The 14,938-nt window shown below is 43.0% G+C and overlaps 1 protein-coding gene across 3 annotated transcripts in view; it reads left to right on the forward strand.

The window, feature by feature from the left end:
* LOC122544157 (tectonic-3-like) overlaps positions 1 to 14,938 on the forward strand; it is an 85,207-nt gene that overhangs the window by 23,364 nt on the left and 46,905 nt on the right. For all 3 annotated transcript variants that reach the window (XM_043683187.1, XM_043683188.1, XM_043683189.1), the window contains exon 6: positions 11,443 to 11,548. In XM_043683187.1, the coding sequence (XP_043539122.1) occupies positions 11,443 to 11,548 (106 nt within the window). The remainder of the gene's footprint in view (positions 1 to 11,442; positions 11,549 to 14,938) is intronic.

The following is a 14,938-nucleotide window of genomic DNA, read 5'->3' on the forward strand; positions in this document are numbered from 1 at the left end:
GTATTAAGGTGGTATCTACCCCAGGTTATTGAGAGAAACAAGAGAGGAGATTGTTGGGGCCTTGACCAAGCTCTTTTTATCGTCACTTACCATTGGAGAGGTTTCAGAGCACTGGCGAGTAGCTAATGTTGTTCTACTATTCAAGCAGAGAAATAGGGAAAATCCACAAAATGTTGGACTGCTGAGTCTCACATCAGTGGATAGGAAGCTATTGGAGAGAAAGGATTTACTCATATTTGGAAAAGTATTTGCATAGTAGCTTTGTGCAGGGCTGATCATGTCTTAACTAACTTGATTGATCACCTTCGTCACCTCCTTGTAAAAATCAAATAGGCTAAAGCAGTGGATGTTGTCTGAATGGATTTTAGTAAGGCTCTTGACAAGGTTCTTCATGGAAGGCCCATCCAGAAGATTACGATGCATGGAATCCATGGTGACTTGGCTGCGTGGATTCAGAATTGGCTGGAGGTCCATGTTCTGCAGGGATCCGTACTAGAGCCTCTTCCGTTTGTGAAACATATAAATGACTTCGATGAATACGTAGATGGGTGGGCCAGTAAGTTTGCAGATGATACAAAGATCGGTCGAGTTGTGTACAGTATACAAGGTTGTCAAAGGATATAGTGGGATATAGATCGGTTGCAGCCATGGGTAGAGAAATGGCAGATAGAGTTTAATCCAGGTAAGTCTGAGGTGTTGCACTTTGGGAGATCAAATATTAAGGAAAAGTATACAGTATACAGGACACTGATGTGGAGGTGCCGGTGTTGGAATGGGGTGGATAAAGTTAAAAGTCACATAACACCAGGTTATGGTCCAACAGTTTATTTGGAAGTACAAGGATTTGGAATGCTGCTCCTTCAGGTAGCTAATGGGGCAGGATTCTGTTGACCGTCCTCCAAGGCTGACTCTGGGATATGTAACATTGCAGAGCTGCTGAGCAAAGGTTGATAGCCAAGTTCAGTACCCACGAAATTGGCCTTAATCAGGATCTTGGGTTCATGTCACACTACAGGTGACATGACCACGCACGCACACACACGACTTACACTCACATGCACACCCTCTCACAGGCATATACTCTGTCACACTTGTGCAGACGCTCTATTAAGCATGCACACAAGCACACTCACACACTCTCTCCCTCTCCATACATACCCCAAAGGGATAAACTTGCATCTGTTCAAAAAGCACACACTCTGTAGGCAGTCAGTCCATGTGACATTTTATCAATTCGTATTTTGGAAATAGAACCAGATTGACTCAAGTTTGAGATACAGACAGACTCTTAACTTCACACTTTTAATGCGTTGTCTGAGGTGAGACGTCACTTTTGTAATAAAACAATAAGTTATGTCAGGAATGTAACTTGAAAGAAGTTCTGGGATTTATATGTTAATGAACTGAAACCTGCAATTCCATTCTCGGTGATTAAAGACTTATCAGCAATCTAGGTTTGTTCAATACATCCCATCAGTTGTGTGACACTTCGATCTTTTACTATAAATTCTGCATCCTATGATTCTGCCCCACTAAGAACCTAACTAAGGAGCAATGCTCCAAAAGCTTGTACTTCCAAATAAACTGTTGGACTATAACCCGGTGTGTATGATTTTTAGCACTGATGTACAGAGGGGTCTTGGCGTTCAAGTCCATAACTCTCTAAAAGTGGAGCAAGTAGATACGGTGGTAAAGAAGGCATAGAGCTTGCCTTTATTTGTCAGGGAATTGAGTACACAGGTCAGGTTCAAGAGTGTGGTGCTGGAAGAACGCAGCAGGCCAGGCAGCATGTGAGGATCAGGAAAATCGACATTTTGGACAAAAGGTTTGGTTAGGTGACACTTGTTTTCGCTTCTGGCTGCCACTTCACAGGAATGATGTGGAGGTTTTGAAGTAGATGCAAACGAGGTTTACCAGGATGCTGCCTGGATTAGAGGGTATGATCTATAAGGAGGGGCTGGAAAGCCTCAGGATGTTGTCTCTGGCACAGCGGAAACTGAGGGGAGACTTGATAGATGTCCATAAAATTATGAGATGCATAGATGGGGCTAACGGTCAAAGTTGAAATATCTAAAACTAGGGGTATGCTTTTAAATTGGTAAAGGGAAAGTTCAAAGGAGATATGCGGGGCAAGTTTTTTTACACAGAGAATAGTAGGAGTCTGGAATGCGATGCCAGAGATAATGGTGGAGGTAGATACAATAGGATATGTGTCAGGCACTTTTAGATAAGCAAGTGAATGTGCAAGAAATGGAGGGATATGCACTAAGAGCAGGCAGAAGAGGTTAGGTTAGTTTGGCGTCATGTTTGGCACAACATCGTGGACTGACGGGCCCGTTCCTGTGCTGTACAGTTCGATGTTCTATAGTATTTTTAATTTTGTAATTATCCACTTTTAAACATCCACCAGTTGTGTTTCTGTAGCTACCTATCAATGTAGCCACCCCCAACAAGGGCACCCTATCAAAATCAATATTTCCTTTTCCCCTGGTGAATCAGCCTAATAAGCCACTCCAATTCTCTTCCTCATGTCCACGAGATACAAGCTGAAATGGATCGGCTGGACATTGGGATCAGGTGTTACAGGATCAGACTGGACCACGTTAGGGCTGGTTTAGGAAAACTGCTCATGATTGCAGCATCATCCTGCAGCACAAGGATACCCCCAGCCGCTTTCATTGCAGCAAACTATCTTCTTAAACTCTTTCCCTTCTTTTCTCTTTTCTCACCTCCAACAGTAAGTGCAAAGAGTGTTTGGACACTGGAAGTGAGGCTGATTATCTGTCTCTGCAGCTTTCCTCCCTTTGCTGATCCCAGTGAGTGAACATTTTTGAAGGTCATCGATTCCACATCTCCTCCTCCCACCCCCCCCCCCCCCCCCCAATACATACAATTGACAAGTTTTTCTGTTGTCTCACTTTGTGGTGCTGCAATGCTAATCTTGACCATGACCTCCACTTATTTCAGCTGTCACAATAAAAAATTAGAGTCATGGCATCATACAGCATAGAAACAGACCCTTTCGTCCAACTGGTCCACACTGACCAAATTGAATAGCCCCATCTGTCTGCATTTGGCTCATATCCCTCCAAACCTTTCATATTCCTGAACTTACCTCAATGTCTTTTAAATGTTGTAATTGTATCCACATCCACCACTTTGGTAGTTCATTCCACACATGAACCACTGTCTGTGTCAAAAAGAATTTGTCTCTCATGTCCTCTATAAATCTTTCTCCTCCCACCTTAAACATATACCCCGTAGTTTTGAACAACTCCACTTTAGGGGAAAAAAACCCATTGTCATTCACCTTATTTATGCCACTCGTGATTTTATAAACCTCAATAAGGTCACCCCTCAACCTTTTACACTCCACTGAAAAGAGTCCCAGTCTTTCCAGTCTATTTTTATATCTCAAACCCTCCATTCCCAGTAATATCCTGGTAAATATTTTCTGAACCCTCTCCAGTTTAATAATATCCTTCCTAGAACAGAGCAACCCGAACTGCACACAGTATTCTAGAAGAGGCCTCACCACTGTCCTGTACAATCTCAATATGATGTTCCAACTCCTATATGTCTACTGCTCAGCCCACATCAGTATCTTTTTGCTTACTTCATTAAAAATCTCAATCAAGTTTGTGAGACATGATTTTCCTCATAGGTTGGAAGCTAGAAGGTAGAATGAGCAGTGCAGCAATCTCAGGATTGCTACCAGTGCCATGTGCTAGTGATGCTCAATAGAGAGCGAGTGCAGGTGAACACGTGGCTGCAGGACTGGTGTAGGATGAAGGGCTTCAGATATGTGGATCACTGGGATATCTTCTGGGGAAGGTGGGAGCTGTACAAGAAAGGCAAGTTGCACTCGAACTGGAGGGGCACCAATATCCTGGGTGGGATGTTTGCTGCAGCTCTTAGGGAAGGTTTAAACTAGATTGGCAGGGGGATGGTGACATGATAGATTTGGTAGTGAACCACCAGACACAGTGTGCAGAGAGTAGTGAGGAGGGATAGGCACTTGACAGGATAAAGGTGCCAGTCAGTGTGATGGGTTGAAGTATCAGAAATAAGAGTGGTGAACTCAGAACATGGATCAGTACTTGGAACTATGATGTTGTGGCCATTACGGAGACTTGGATATCACTGGGGTAGGAATGGGTATTGGATGTTCCAGGGTTTAGTGGTTTCAAAGAGGTGGAGGAGTGGAATTGCTAATCAGGGATAATATCACAGCTGCAGAAAGGGAGATCATCGAGGAGGGTTTATCTACAGCGTCAGTGTAGGTGGAAGTCAGAAACCAGAAAGGAGCAGTCACTTTATTGTGAGTTTTTGACAGCCCCCACCCCCCCCCCAAAAGCAACAGACACACTGAGGAGCAGATAGGGAGGCAGATTTTGGAAATGTGTAGAAGTAACAGGTTTATTGTCATGGGTGACTTTAACTTTCCTATTATTGATTGTAACCTACTTAGTTCAAATATGGAACTATTTTTGTCAGGTGTGTCCAGGAAGGGTTCCTGACACAATAGGCCGAGTAGAGGGGAGGCCGTATTGGGTTTGCTGCTTGGCAATGAACCATGCCAGGTATCAGATGTCTCGGGCAAGCATTTTGGTGATAGTGATCACAACTCCGTGACCTTTACTGTACTCAGGGAGAGGGATAAGAGCAGACGGTATGGGAAAGTATTTAATTGGGGGAGGGGAATTATAATGCTATCAGGCAGGAACTGGGGTGCCTAAGTTAGGGAACAGATATTCCCAGGGAAATGTGCAACAGAAATGTGAGGCTTGTTTAGGAAGCATGTGCTGATAGTGCTGGACAGGTTTGTCCCACTGAGGCAAGGAAGGGATGGCAGGTTATGGAGCATCTAGTCAAGAGAAAGAAGGAAGCTTACTTAAGGTTGAGGGAAGGATCAGACAGGGCTTTCGAGGATTACAAGAGAGTTAGGAAGGAGCTGAATAATGGACTTAAGAGAGCTAGAAGAGGACATGATAAAGCTTCAGCAGGTAGTATGAAGGAAAACCCTGAGGCGTTCTACATTTACGTGAGGAGCAAGAGGATGGCCAGTGTGAAGGTAGGGCCGATCAGAGATAGTGGAGGGAACTTGTGCCTGGAGTCAGAGGAAGTTGGGGAGGTCCTTAACAAATACTTGGCTGCAGTATTCACTACTGAGAGGGACCTTCACATTTCTGAGGACAGCATGAAACAGACTGTGATGCTAGAACAGGTTAATGTTAGGAAGGAGGATGCGCTGAAAATTTTGAAAAAACAAGGATCAATAAATCCCCTGGGCCAGGTGGGATGTACCCTCAGTTTCTACAGGAAGCGAGGGAAGAGATTGCTGCGCCTTTGGCTATGATCTTTGTGTCCTCACTGTCCACTGGAGTAGTGCCAGATGATTGGAGGGTGGCAAATATTATTCCCTTGTTCAAGAAAGGGAATAGGGATAATCCTAGGAACTGAGGACCAGTCAGTCTTACTTCAGTGGTGGGTACAAAGTATTGGAGAGGATTCTGAGAGGCAGGATTTATGATGACTTGGAAAACCATAGTTACAACTCTCACAACAGGTTATAGTCCAACGGGTTTATTTGGAAGCACTACATTTCAGAGCGCTGCTCCTTTATCAGGGGTGGTTGTGGAGAATATGATTGTATGACACAGAATTAAAAACAGATATTTACAGTGTGATGTAACTGAAATTATATATTGAAAACGACCTGGATTGTTTGATAAGTCTCTCATCTTTTAGAATGAGTTGGAGATGCCAGTGTTGGACTGGGGTGTACAAAGTTTAAAAATCAAACAACACCAGGTTATAGTCCAACAGATTTAATTGGAAGCACTAGCTTTCGGAGCACCGCTCCTTTATCAGATGGTTGTGGTCTGATGAAAGAATGGTGCTCTGAAAGTTAGTGCTTCCAATTAAACCTGTTGGACTATAACCTGAATCTTTTGGAATGTCCATGTTGGTTTCAGTTCTTTCATAAGTAAATCCCAGAACTTTTTTAAAGTTACGTTCTCAAGTGAACTTTAACGATAGGTGCCATGTCGACCCAGATAATGCATTGAAGGTGTGAGGTGCCCTGTGTGAGGCTGTCTGTTCCGCAATGTTCAGACTTATTCTATTTCTAAACAAGGGATTTACGGAATCTTAGATGGATTCATGCAGTTTTTGAGCAAAATAAAATATAATTCTGCAGGTACAAATTCTCCCACAAACTTGTGTGTATGTGCACGTGTGTGGTGTATGAGTATCTGTGAGAGAGTGTGTGAATGTGTGGGTGAGTGTAAAGGGGTATAAGTCTGTGAGAGGGTGCATGTGTGGTTGTGAGTGTGAGAGTAGATGTGTGAGCGTATGAGAGGGTCTGTGTGAGTGTATGTATCTGTAGGAATGTGTCTATGTGTCTGTGTGTGTCGTGCAGTGGGATCACCTGTAGTGTAACATGAACGCAAGGTCCCAGCTGAGGCCATTCCCATGGGTACCAAACTTGGCTCGGCTACTTTGCATTGTTGCCTATCCCGAATTCCGAAGTCCGCCTTGGAGGATAGTCACCTGAAGTTCCGAGGTCAAATGTCCCAGACCACTGAAGTGTTCACTGACTGGGAGGCAACACTCCTGTCTGTTGATTGTTGTGTGGTGTCCATTCATCCATTGCCAGAGCCTCTGCTCGGTCTCCCCAATGTACCGTGCCTCAGGGCATCCTTATCTGTAGCGTATGAGATAGACAATGTTGGCCGAGTCACGTGAATACCTGCCACATACATGGTGGGAGGTGTCCCCACTATTGGTAGTAGTGGTTAGCACTGCTGCCTCACAGCGCCAGAGACCCGGGTTCAATTCCCGCCTTAGGCGACTGACTGTGTGGAGTTTGCACGTTCTCCCCGTGTCTGCGTGGGTTTCCTCCGGGTGCTCCGGTTTCCTCCCACAGTCCAAAGATGTGCAGGGTCAGGTGAATTGGCCATGCTAAATTGCCCGTAGTGTTAGGTACGGGTAAATGTAGGGGTATGGGTGGGTTGCGCTTCGGCGGTGGACTTGTTGGGCCGAAGGGCCTGTTTCCACACTGTAATGTAATCTGTAATCTACACTGAACTAGGCTGATAAGTGGAACTTTAAAAAAGTTCTGGGATTTACGTGTGAAAGAACTGAAACCAACGTGGTCATTCTAAAAGATGAGAGACTTCACAAACAATCCAGGTCTTTCTCTATAAATTTCAGTTACATCACACTGTAAACATTTGCTTTAAATTCAATGTCTTATGATCTTATACTTCACAACCACTTGATGAAAGAACAGTGCTCCAAAAGCTAGTGATTCCAAATAAACCTGTTGGACTAAAACCAGGTGTTGTGATTTTAACTTTGTACACCCCAGTCCAACACTGGCATCTCCAAATCTGGAAAACCATAGATTGATCAGACAGTCAACGTGGCTTTGTGAGGGGCAGATCATGCCTCACAAACCTTGTTGAATTCTTTGAGGATTTGAAAAAACAAATTGATGAAGGTCGAGCAGTGGAGATGGTGTACATGGATTTTAGCAAGGTGTTTGATAAGGTTCCCCATGGTAGGCTCATTCAGAAAGTAAGGAAGCCTGTTTGGGTGGATACAGGATTGGCTGGCCAATAGAAGACAGTGAGTAGTGATAGGTAGAAAGTGTTCGGCCTGGAGTTTGGTGATCAGTGGTGTTCCGTAGGGATCGATTCTGGGACCTCTGTTCTTTGTGATTTTTATGAATGATTTGGATGAGGAAGTGGAAGAGTGGATTAGTAAGTTTGCAGATGACACGAATGTTGACGGAGTGGTGGATAGTGTGGAGGGCTGTTGTAGGTTGCAACGAGGCATTGACAGGATGCAGAACTGCGTTGATAAGTGGCAAATAGAGTTCAACCTGGAAAAGTGTGAAGTGATTCACTTTGGAAGGTTGAATTTGAATGCAGAGTACAAGGTTAAAGGCAGGATTCTTGGCAGTATGGAGGAACAGAGGGGTCTTGGGGTCAATGTTCATATATCCCTCAAAGTTTCCACCCAGATTGATGGGGTTGTTAAGAAGGTGTATGGTGTATTGGCCTTCATTAGCAAGGGAATTGAGTTTAAGAGCCTCGAGGTTATGCTGAGCCCTGGTTAGACCACACTTGAAATATTGCGTTCAGTTCTGGTTGTCTCATTATAGGAAAGATGTGAAAGCTTTTGAGAGCATGCAGAGGAGATTTACCAGAATGCTGCCTGGACTGGAGAGCATGTCTTCTAAAGAAATGTTGAGGGAGCTCGGGCTTTGCTCATTGTAGCGAAGAAGGATGAGAGATGACTTGATAGAGGTGTATAAGATGTTGAGAGGCATAGATAGAGTGGATAGTCAGAGATGTTTTCCCATGGTGGAAATGTCTGTCACAATGGCATAATTTTAAGGTGGTTGGAAGAAGGTTTCAGGGCGATGTCAGAGATAGGTTCTTTACTCAGAGAGTGATGGGGCGAGGAATGCGCTGCCAGCAGTGGTAGTAAGTCAGATACACCAAGGACATTTAAGCGAGTCTTGGATAGCACTTGAAGGTTAGTACAATGAGGAGTATGTTGGAGAGTCTGATCTTACTTTAAGATAAAAGGTCAGCACATCATCAAGGGCTGAAGGGCCTGTAATGTGCTGAATTGTTCTATGTTATAAAACCATGTTGACTATCATCAATCAACCATTGCCCCTCCAAATGCATCTAAATCCAATCTTTCAGAATCACCTCCAACAGTTTACCCACCACCAATGTCAGACTCACAGGTCAATAGTTTCCAAACTTCTCCTTATAACCTTTCTTAAAGCATGCCACATTAGCTACCCTCCAGTCCTCTGGTATTTCACCTGTGTTTCTGGATGATACAGATATTTCTGCTTGGGGGGGCCCATAATTTCCTCCCTAAATTCCCTAGGAAACACTTGGTCAGGTCCTGGAGGTTTATCTACCTTTATGTTTTCTAAGACCTCCAGCACTTCCTCTTCTGTGTTTGAACAACTTCTTGGCAAAATCATAAAACGTCCACCTGTATGACTGTGGCATAGGGAATCCGTTCCTCCTCACTGCCTTGATCTGTCATCAGACTTTGTTTTTATTTGATGTTTGTAAGCACACTATCCTCCTCTCGTACCTTTCCGTTGTCCTCCAACTGGATGTCTGGTCCTAGGGCAGTTACTTGTAGTGTCCTGAAAAGGTTTATCATTGGCCATTGTTTTCCCCTTTACCACATGCTTTCTCATCTTGTTATCTAACTGGAGTAATAATCTAGAGATTCAGGCTAATGTTCTGAGACCATGAATCCAATCCAACTGTGGCTGCTGGTGGAATTTAGACTCAATTAATTGTACAACTTTAATATCCATATTAGGTACTGTAAAACTAGTATTAATTGTCAAAAGAACTCATTAGTTCACGAATGTCCTTTGGAGATGGAAGTCTGCCACCCTTCACAGATCTGGCCTACACTTCATTCCTGATCCAAGAAAATATATACGGTTGATCCTTAACTACCCTTTGAAGTGGCCTAAGTAGACACGGACTTCAAGGGTGAATAGGCATAGTCAACAATTGCTGGCTTTGCCAGCGACACTCAAATCTCATGAACAAAATAAATTTAAAGACAGAACATTGGTTTATGCATGTATGCAGCCAACAAGTCCTTTGACCATCCTCTGTCTCAAAGTTGTCAGGCAAAAGATGAGAGTGAAGGTAATAAATCGAACATGTTCTGTCATCAGACAGTTCCTTCTTCAACATTGAAAACTGGATGAGCAAGCATTTCTTCCATGCCAATATTGGGATGGTCAAAGCCATTAATTACCTCTCGTCACATGTGCTCTTCCTTTCCCTCGCCTGATGATAAATGAGACTGTTCAAAGCCTTGATATCCACTTATTTTTCCTGTGGGCTTATGAAATAACATCAGAAACATAGTTTGACCACAAGGTGAGTTTCAGAATACATGTCTATGCCATAACAAAGACTGCCTGTTTTTTATCTCTGTAACTTGGAGGTAGTGAGGACTGGACATGCTGGAAAGTCAGAGTCAATAATGCATGGAGTTGAAAAAAAACACAGCAGGTGAAGCAGTGTCAGAGGAGCAGGAGAGTCAATGTTTCAGGTCGGGATCCTTCAGATGAAGGGTCCAGACTCAAAAGATTGACGGTCCTGCTTGTCTGATGCTGCTTGATCTGCTGTGTTTTTTCCAGGTCCACACTTTATCTAGTTTAATCTCTGTAACACAGTTGACTCTGCTGGCAGCTCACCTTTCAGTCATCACACTCCACTGCAGACCATTTGGTGCTCCTCCATGCCCTCATGATTAGATCCATTGGCTTTCCCGTGTCTACTGCTCCTCTCCCTGTCTGTATTGATGGGAAAGGTGAAGTTTTGGAAGTGGTGGTGGATTCTTTTTGCCTATTTGCCGGTTTGGGCAGTCATCTAATCCCTCATAATGACGGCATCATTCCAACCTTTTACCCCATTGGACGGGGCTGTGAAAGCAAATAAGTCCCCCTTTTATAGAGAACCTTTCACAACCTCGGGTGCCCCGTGTGAGTTTCAAGCTAGTGAGTCCTATTGAAATATAGTCACAATTATAAATGGGCACCGTTTGAGGTACAGCACCATCACACCGTGCAGTAACAACGAGATCATCTGTCTTTTTTTATTCTAAACTGAATGTGCGGGCAGATGCAGCGACATGGGTAGCTTAACCCTAGTACTAATCAAACTGCAAACTTGTCTTCACTGTTCTTCCAATATCAGCACCAGAATCTATTGTATCAAAGTGAGAAAGCAACTACTGCCTCGGTTTCATGCCTCAACCAGAAAGACAGCATTGAGGCAGCATTGAGGAGAGAGTATGAAGCAAAGGTTATCCACTCGTGGAGTTCAGTTAGCAAAATTTTGATTAAAGGAAGAGTGCACATGTCATGTACAGCAGTGTGAGAACATAAGTAACAGGAGCAAGAATGAGTCCCATGGCCCCTTGAGCCTGCTCGGCTCTTCAATAAGGTCAGGACTGATCTGACTGTGGTTTTAACGCCATTCTCCAAAGTGCCCTCTGCCTCCATAATCCTTGATGCCCTTCTTGACCAAAAACTTATCCAATTCAGCCTGTAGTGTTTTCCCAGTCTCCACTTGCTTTCTGGTTTCATGAATTCCAAAGAAGGATGACCCTCTGTGAGAAAAAGTTTCTCCATCTTTCATGGATATTCCCTCATGAGAGAAGCAGGTGTCCAACCTGTGAAAACCATTCAGGATTGTACAGAGATGTTTTACGAACCTGTTTGAGATGTTATCCCATACCTCTTGTATAAAGGTAACATTCCATGGTGCCTGCATTCTGAGGTTTTGTGATACTGCATTGAAGAGTCTAATGACAGAACATACTCAATTTGTTACCTTCAAACATCTTTTGCCTGCATTTGTCCAGGTTGGTGACCAGATCAAAGTCTTCCTGTTGGAGTCGTTTTCACTGGGCATTTTGCGGCAGCCGACAGCATTGACAGGAGGAGAATGCACTGACAGGAATCCGGTTGGTATGTACCCTCATCACTCTGCAGCATTCTGAACCAGCCTTATGTCGTTGTCCCTTCAAGAATTGTTCTGGATGTTCATTGACTGTTTCTACTTCACATTTCGTCTCTTATAGCTGTAATCTGTTGATTGATAATGGAAGGAAATGCAGAATATAGAGATTGCTGCACAGGTTTCAGAAAGACACCCACGCAGACACTGACATGTGCGCACATTTAGATACGCACATGTACACAAATGTACCCATGGTATGGGCGACATAGGCATACAGATACAAATATACAAATTAGGAGCAGAGGTAAACCATTCAGCTCTTCAAACCTACACCGCCATTCAATGGGATATCTCTTAGATTGCCTATTTTGTTTATGTTTTGAATTCCCATCCGCCCCTACAAACTTAGATTCTTGTTATGCAAGAGAATTAATCCATTCTACTTTAAAAATACTCACTGACTGTGCCAGCTCCTGTGGCAGTGTTCTGAATCCCAGCGATCCTCTGAATCAGCTAAAATTCTCCTCATCTCTGTCCTAAAAGGGTATCCCCTATTTTCTAACAATGCCTGTGTTGGGTTGGCAGATTTTGTTTGTGTTCAGTTCGTTTCTTCGCAGCAATCTTTGCCATTTAAAAAAAAATTCCTTTCAGAGTTGGTTTCAATTGACTCTTGTTTTAAATTAAAATTAAAAAAAACTTACATTTATTTGTCCCCTTAAACTTCAGTTAGATTTCCCCTGACATGCTCGAAGTAGCAACTTGTATCAATTATTTAAACAGTCCGAATTTCAGAAACGATTCTGTCCGAGGGTGGTGGTTTTAAACATTGTGTTTATATTTGAGATGTAAATAATCACATCCAGTTTATATTTAAGATGTAAATAATCACATCCAATTCAGGGCTTTCCCATTTTCAAGTACATTGAGCAAGCTTCATATTGTGTTCTTAAAACCTGTTTAAAACACTAAAACAAAAAAAAACCTCTAGCTCTACAAGAAGCCCATGAGTTAATATTGTCTAAGCATACCTTTGAATTGAGAATCTAAAGTGTAGTCATGTTCAAATCTCACATCTAGCCACCCAGAAGTAGTGATAGTGGGGGATTTCAACTTCCCCAGCATTAACAAGAGTGGTTAAAGTATGAATGGTTTAGAGGGACTTGATTTTTAAATTACATCCAGGAGATTATTTTTTAAGTGAATAGAAAGTCCTGTAAAAAAATTGAAATTTTGATTTTAACTGTAGGTAGTGAATTAATTGAAATATTAGTTGTTAAATATTTTGCAGACAGTGATCATAATTCCATTACTTTCAAGATTGTTATGGAGAAATGATGTTCTAAACTGGGGAAAAGGCGAATTTTAGTAAGGACAGATAAGATTTTCCCATGGTAGACTGGGTGAAAACACTTTTGGGTAAATCCTTGTCAGAGATATGGGGCACATTTAAGAAGGGAATAGGGGGAGAGTACAGGCCAAACATGTTCCAATAATGATCAACAAATCGGGTTGGACCCTGGGCGTTGAGAGATATGCAGAACTGCACAAAGAGAAAAAGGGAGACGTGTGGCAGATACTGAGGGCTGAATACAATTGAAGCCTTTAGCAGAGGAAAGAACATGCAAAAGGGAAGTGATTAAAGGAAATGAGAAGAGCATGGGAGTGGGGGGGGGGGTGCATGGAAGGATAACAGCAAGAAAAATAAACGAAAATCTTCAATCATTTCACAAGTAGATTAAAATTTAAAGAATAACTAGGGAAAAAGAAGAGCCCGTGAAGGACTACACTGGGAATTTGTCTGTGAAGCCGGAGGGCGTTGATGAGATTTTGTGTCCCTGCCTGCAATGAGAGGGATGATCTGAGTATAGAAATCAGGGAGAAGGATTGTGATACAATTTTAAAAATTAACATAGACTGGGTGAGAGAAGGTTCTAATTGGTCTGGAAGGCTTTAAAGTAAACAAATTTCCACCTGTTGGATAAAATTTATCCCAGACTGTTGAGTGAGACTAGAGATGAAACAGCAGGGGCACTAGCAAAAATGTTCAACTCTTCTCTGTCAGCAGGTAAGTTGCCAGACTAGGGGACAGCCAATGTGGTACCATTGTTCATGATGGAAGGAAGGGGTAAACCAGGAAACTACAGGCCAGTCAGTCAAACCTCAGCAGTGGGGAAAGTATTGGAAGCAATTCTGACAGACAGAATTAGGCTGCACTTGGAGAGATTAATCAAGAGTAGTCAGCATGGTTCTGTTGATAGTAGGTCCTCTCTGACCAACTTGACTGATTCTTTTGAGAAGGTGACCAGTTTGTAGTTGACAATAATGCATTTGACATGGTTGACTTGGATTTCAGCAAGGCTTTTGATAAGATCCCACATGGGAGTTTGATAGTAAAGGTTAAGTGCCCACAGGATCCAAGGAAATTTCGCAAATTGGATTCAGAATATTCTGAGTGGCAAGAAGCAGAGAGTGATGGACAGGAATGATTTTGTGACTGGAAGACAGGGTTCAGTAGAGTTCTGAAGGGATCTGTGTTGGGCCCAGGCTGTTGTGGTATATATAAATAATTTCAACTTCAATGTAGCAGGGTTGATCAGTAAGTTCATGAATGACATGAAAATTGGTAAGTTTGTAAATAGTCAGATGGATAACCTTGGATTACAGGAGGGTGTAGACAAGTTGGTCAGATGCAAAAGCACTTGGGGAGGATAAATAATTCAAGGGATGACATGGTGAGTAGTAGGACCCTGGGGACTAACAAGCCTCAGAGGACTTTGGTGTGTATGTCCATCTTTCCCTTAAAATAGTAGAAAAGATAAATCAAGTGGTTAAGAAGGCATCTGAGATGTTTCCCTTTATTCGTGGAGACAGAGAGTTTGAGTCAGTAGGTTATGCTGGAACTGGAAAAACTTTGTTTTGACCACAGCGGTAATATTGTGTTCACTTCTAGAATTCGCATTATAAGATGAATGTGATTGTATAGAGATGGTGCAGAGGAGTGTTAGCATGTGTTACCTGGGCTAGAAAGTTTTAATTAGAGTCACAGAGTCATAGAGATGTACAGCATGGAAACAGACCCTTCGGTCCAACCCGTCCATGCCGACCAGATATCCCAACCCAATCTAGTCCCATCTGCCAGCACCCGGCCCATATCCCTCCAAACCCTTCCTATTTCTATACCCATCCAAATGCCTCTTAAATGTTGCAATTGTACCATCCTCCACCACATCCTCTGGCAGCTCATTCCATACATGTATCACCCTCTGCGTGAAAACGTTGCCCCTTAGGTCTCTTTTATATCTTTCCCCTCTCACCCGAAACTTCTGCCTTCTCGTTCTGGACTCCCCGACCCCAGGGAAAAGACTTTGTCTATTTATCCTGTCCATGCCCCTCATAAT

Source organism: Chiloscyllium plagiosum, chromosome 47, assembly GCF_004010195.1.
Source record: "Chiloscyllium plagiosum isolate BGI_BamShark_2017 chromosome 47, ASM401019v2, whole genome shotgun sequence".
NCBI lineage: Eukaryota > Metazoa > Chordata > Chondrichthyes > Orectolobiformes > Hemiscylliidae > Chiloscyllium > Chiloscyllium plagiosum.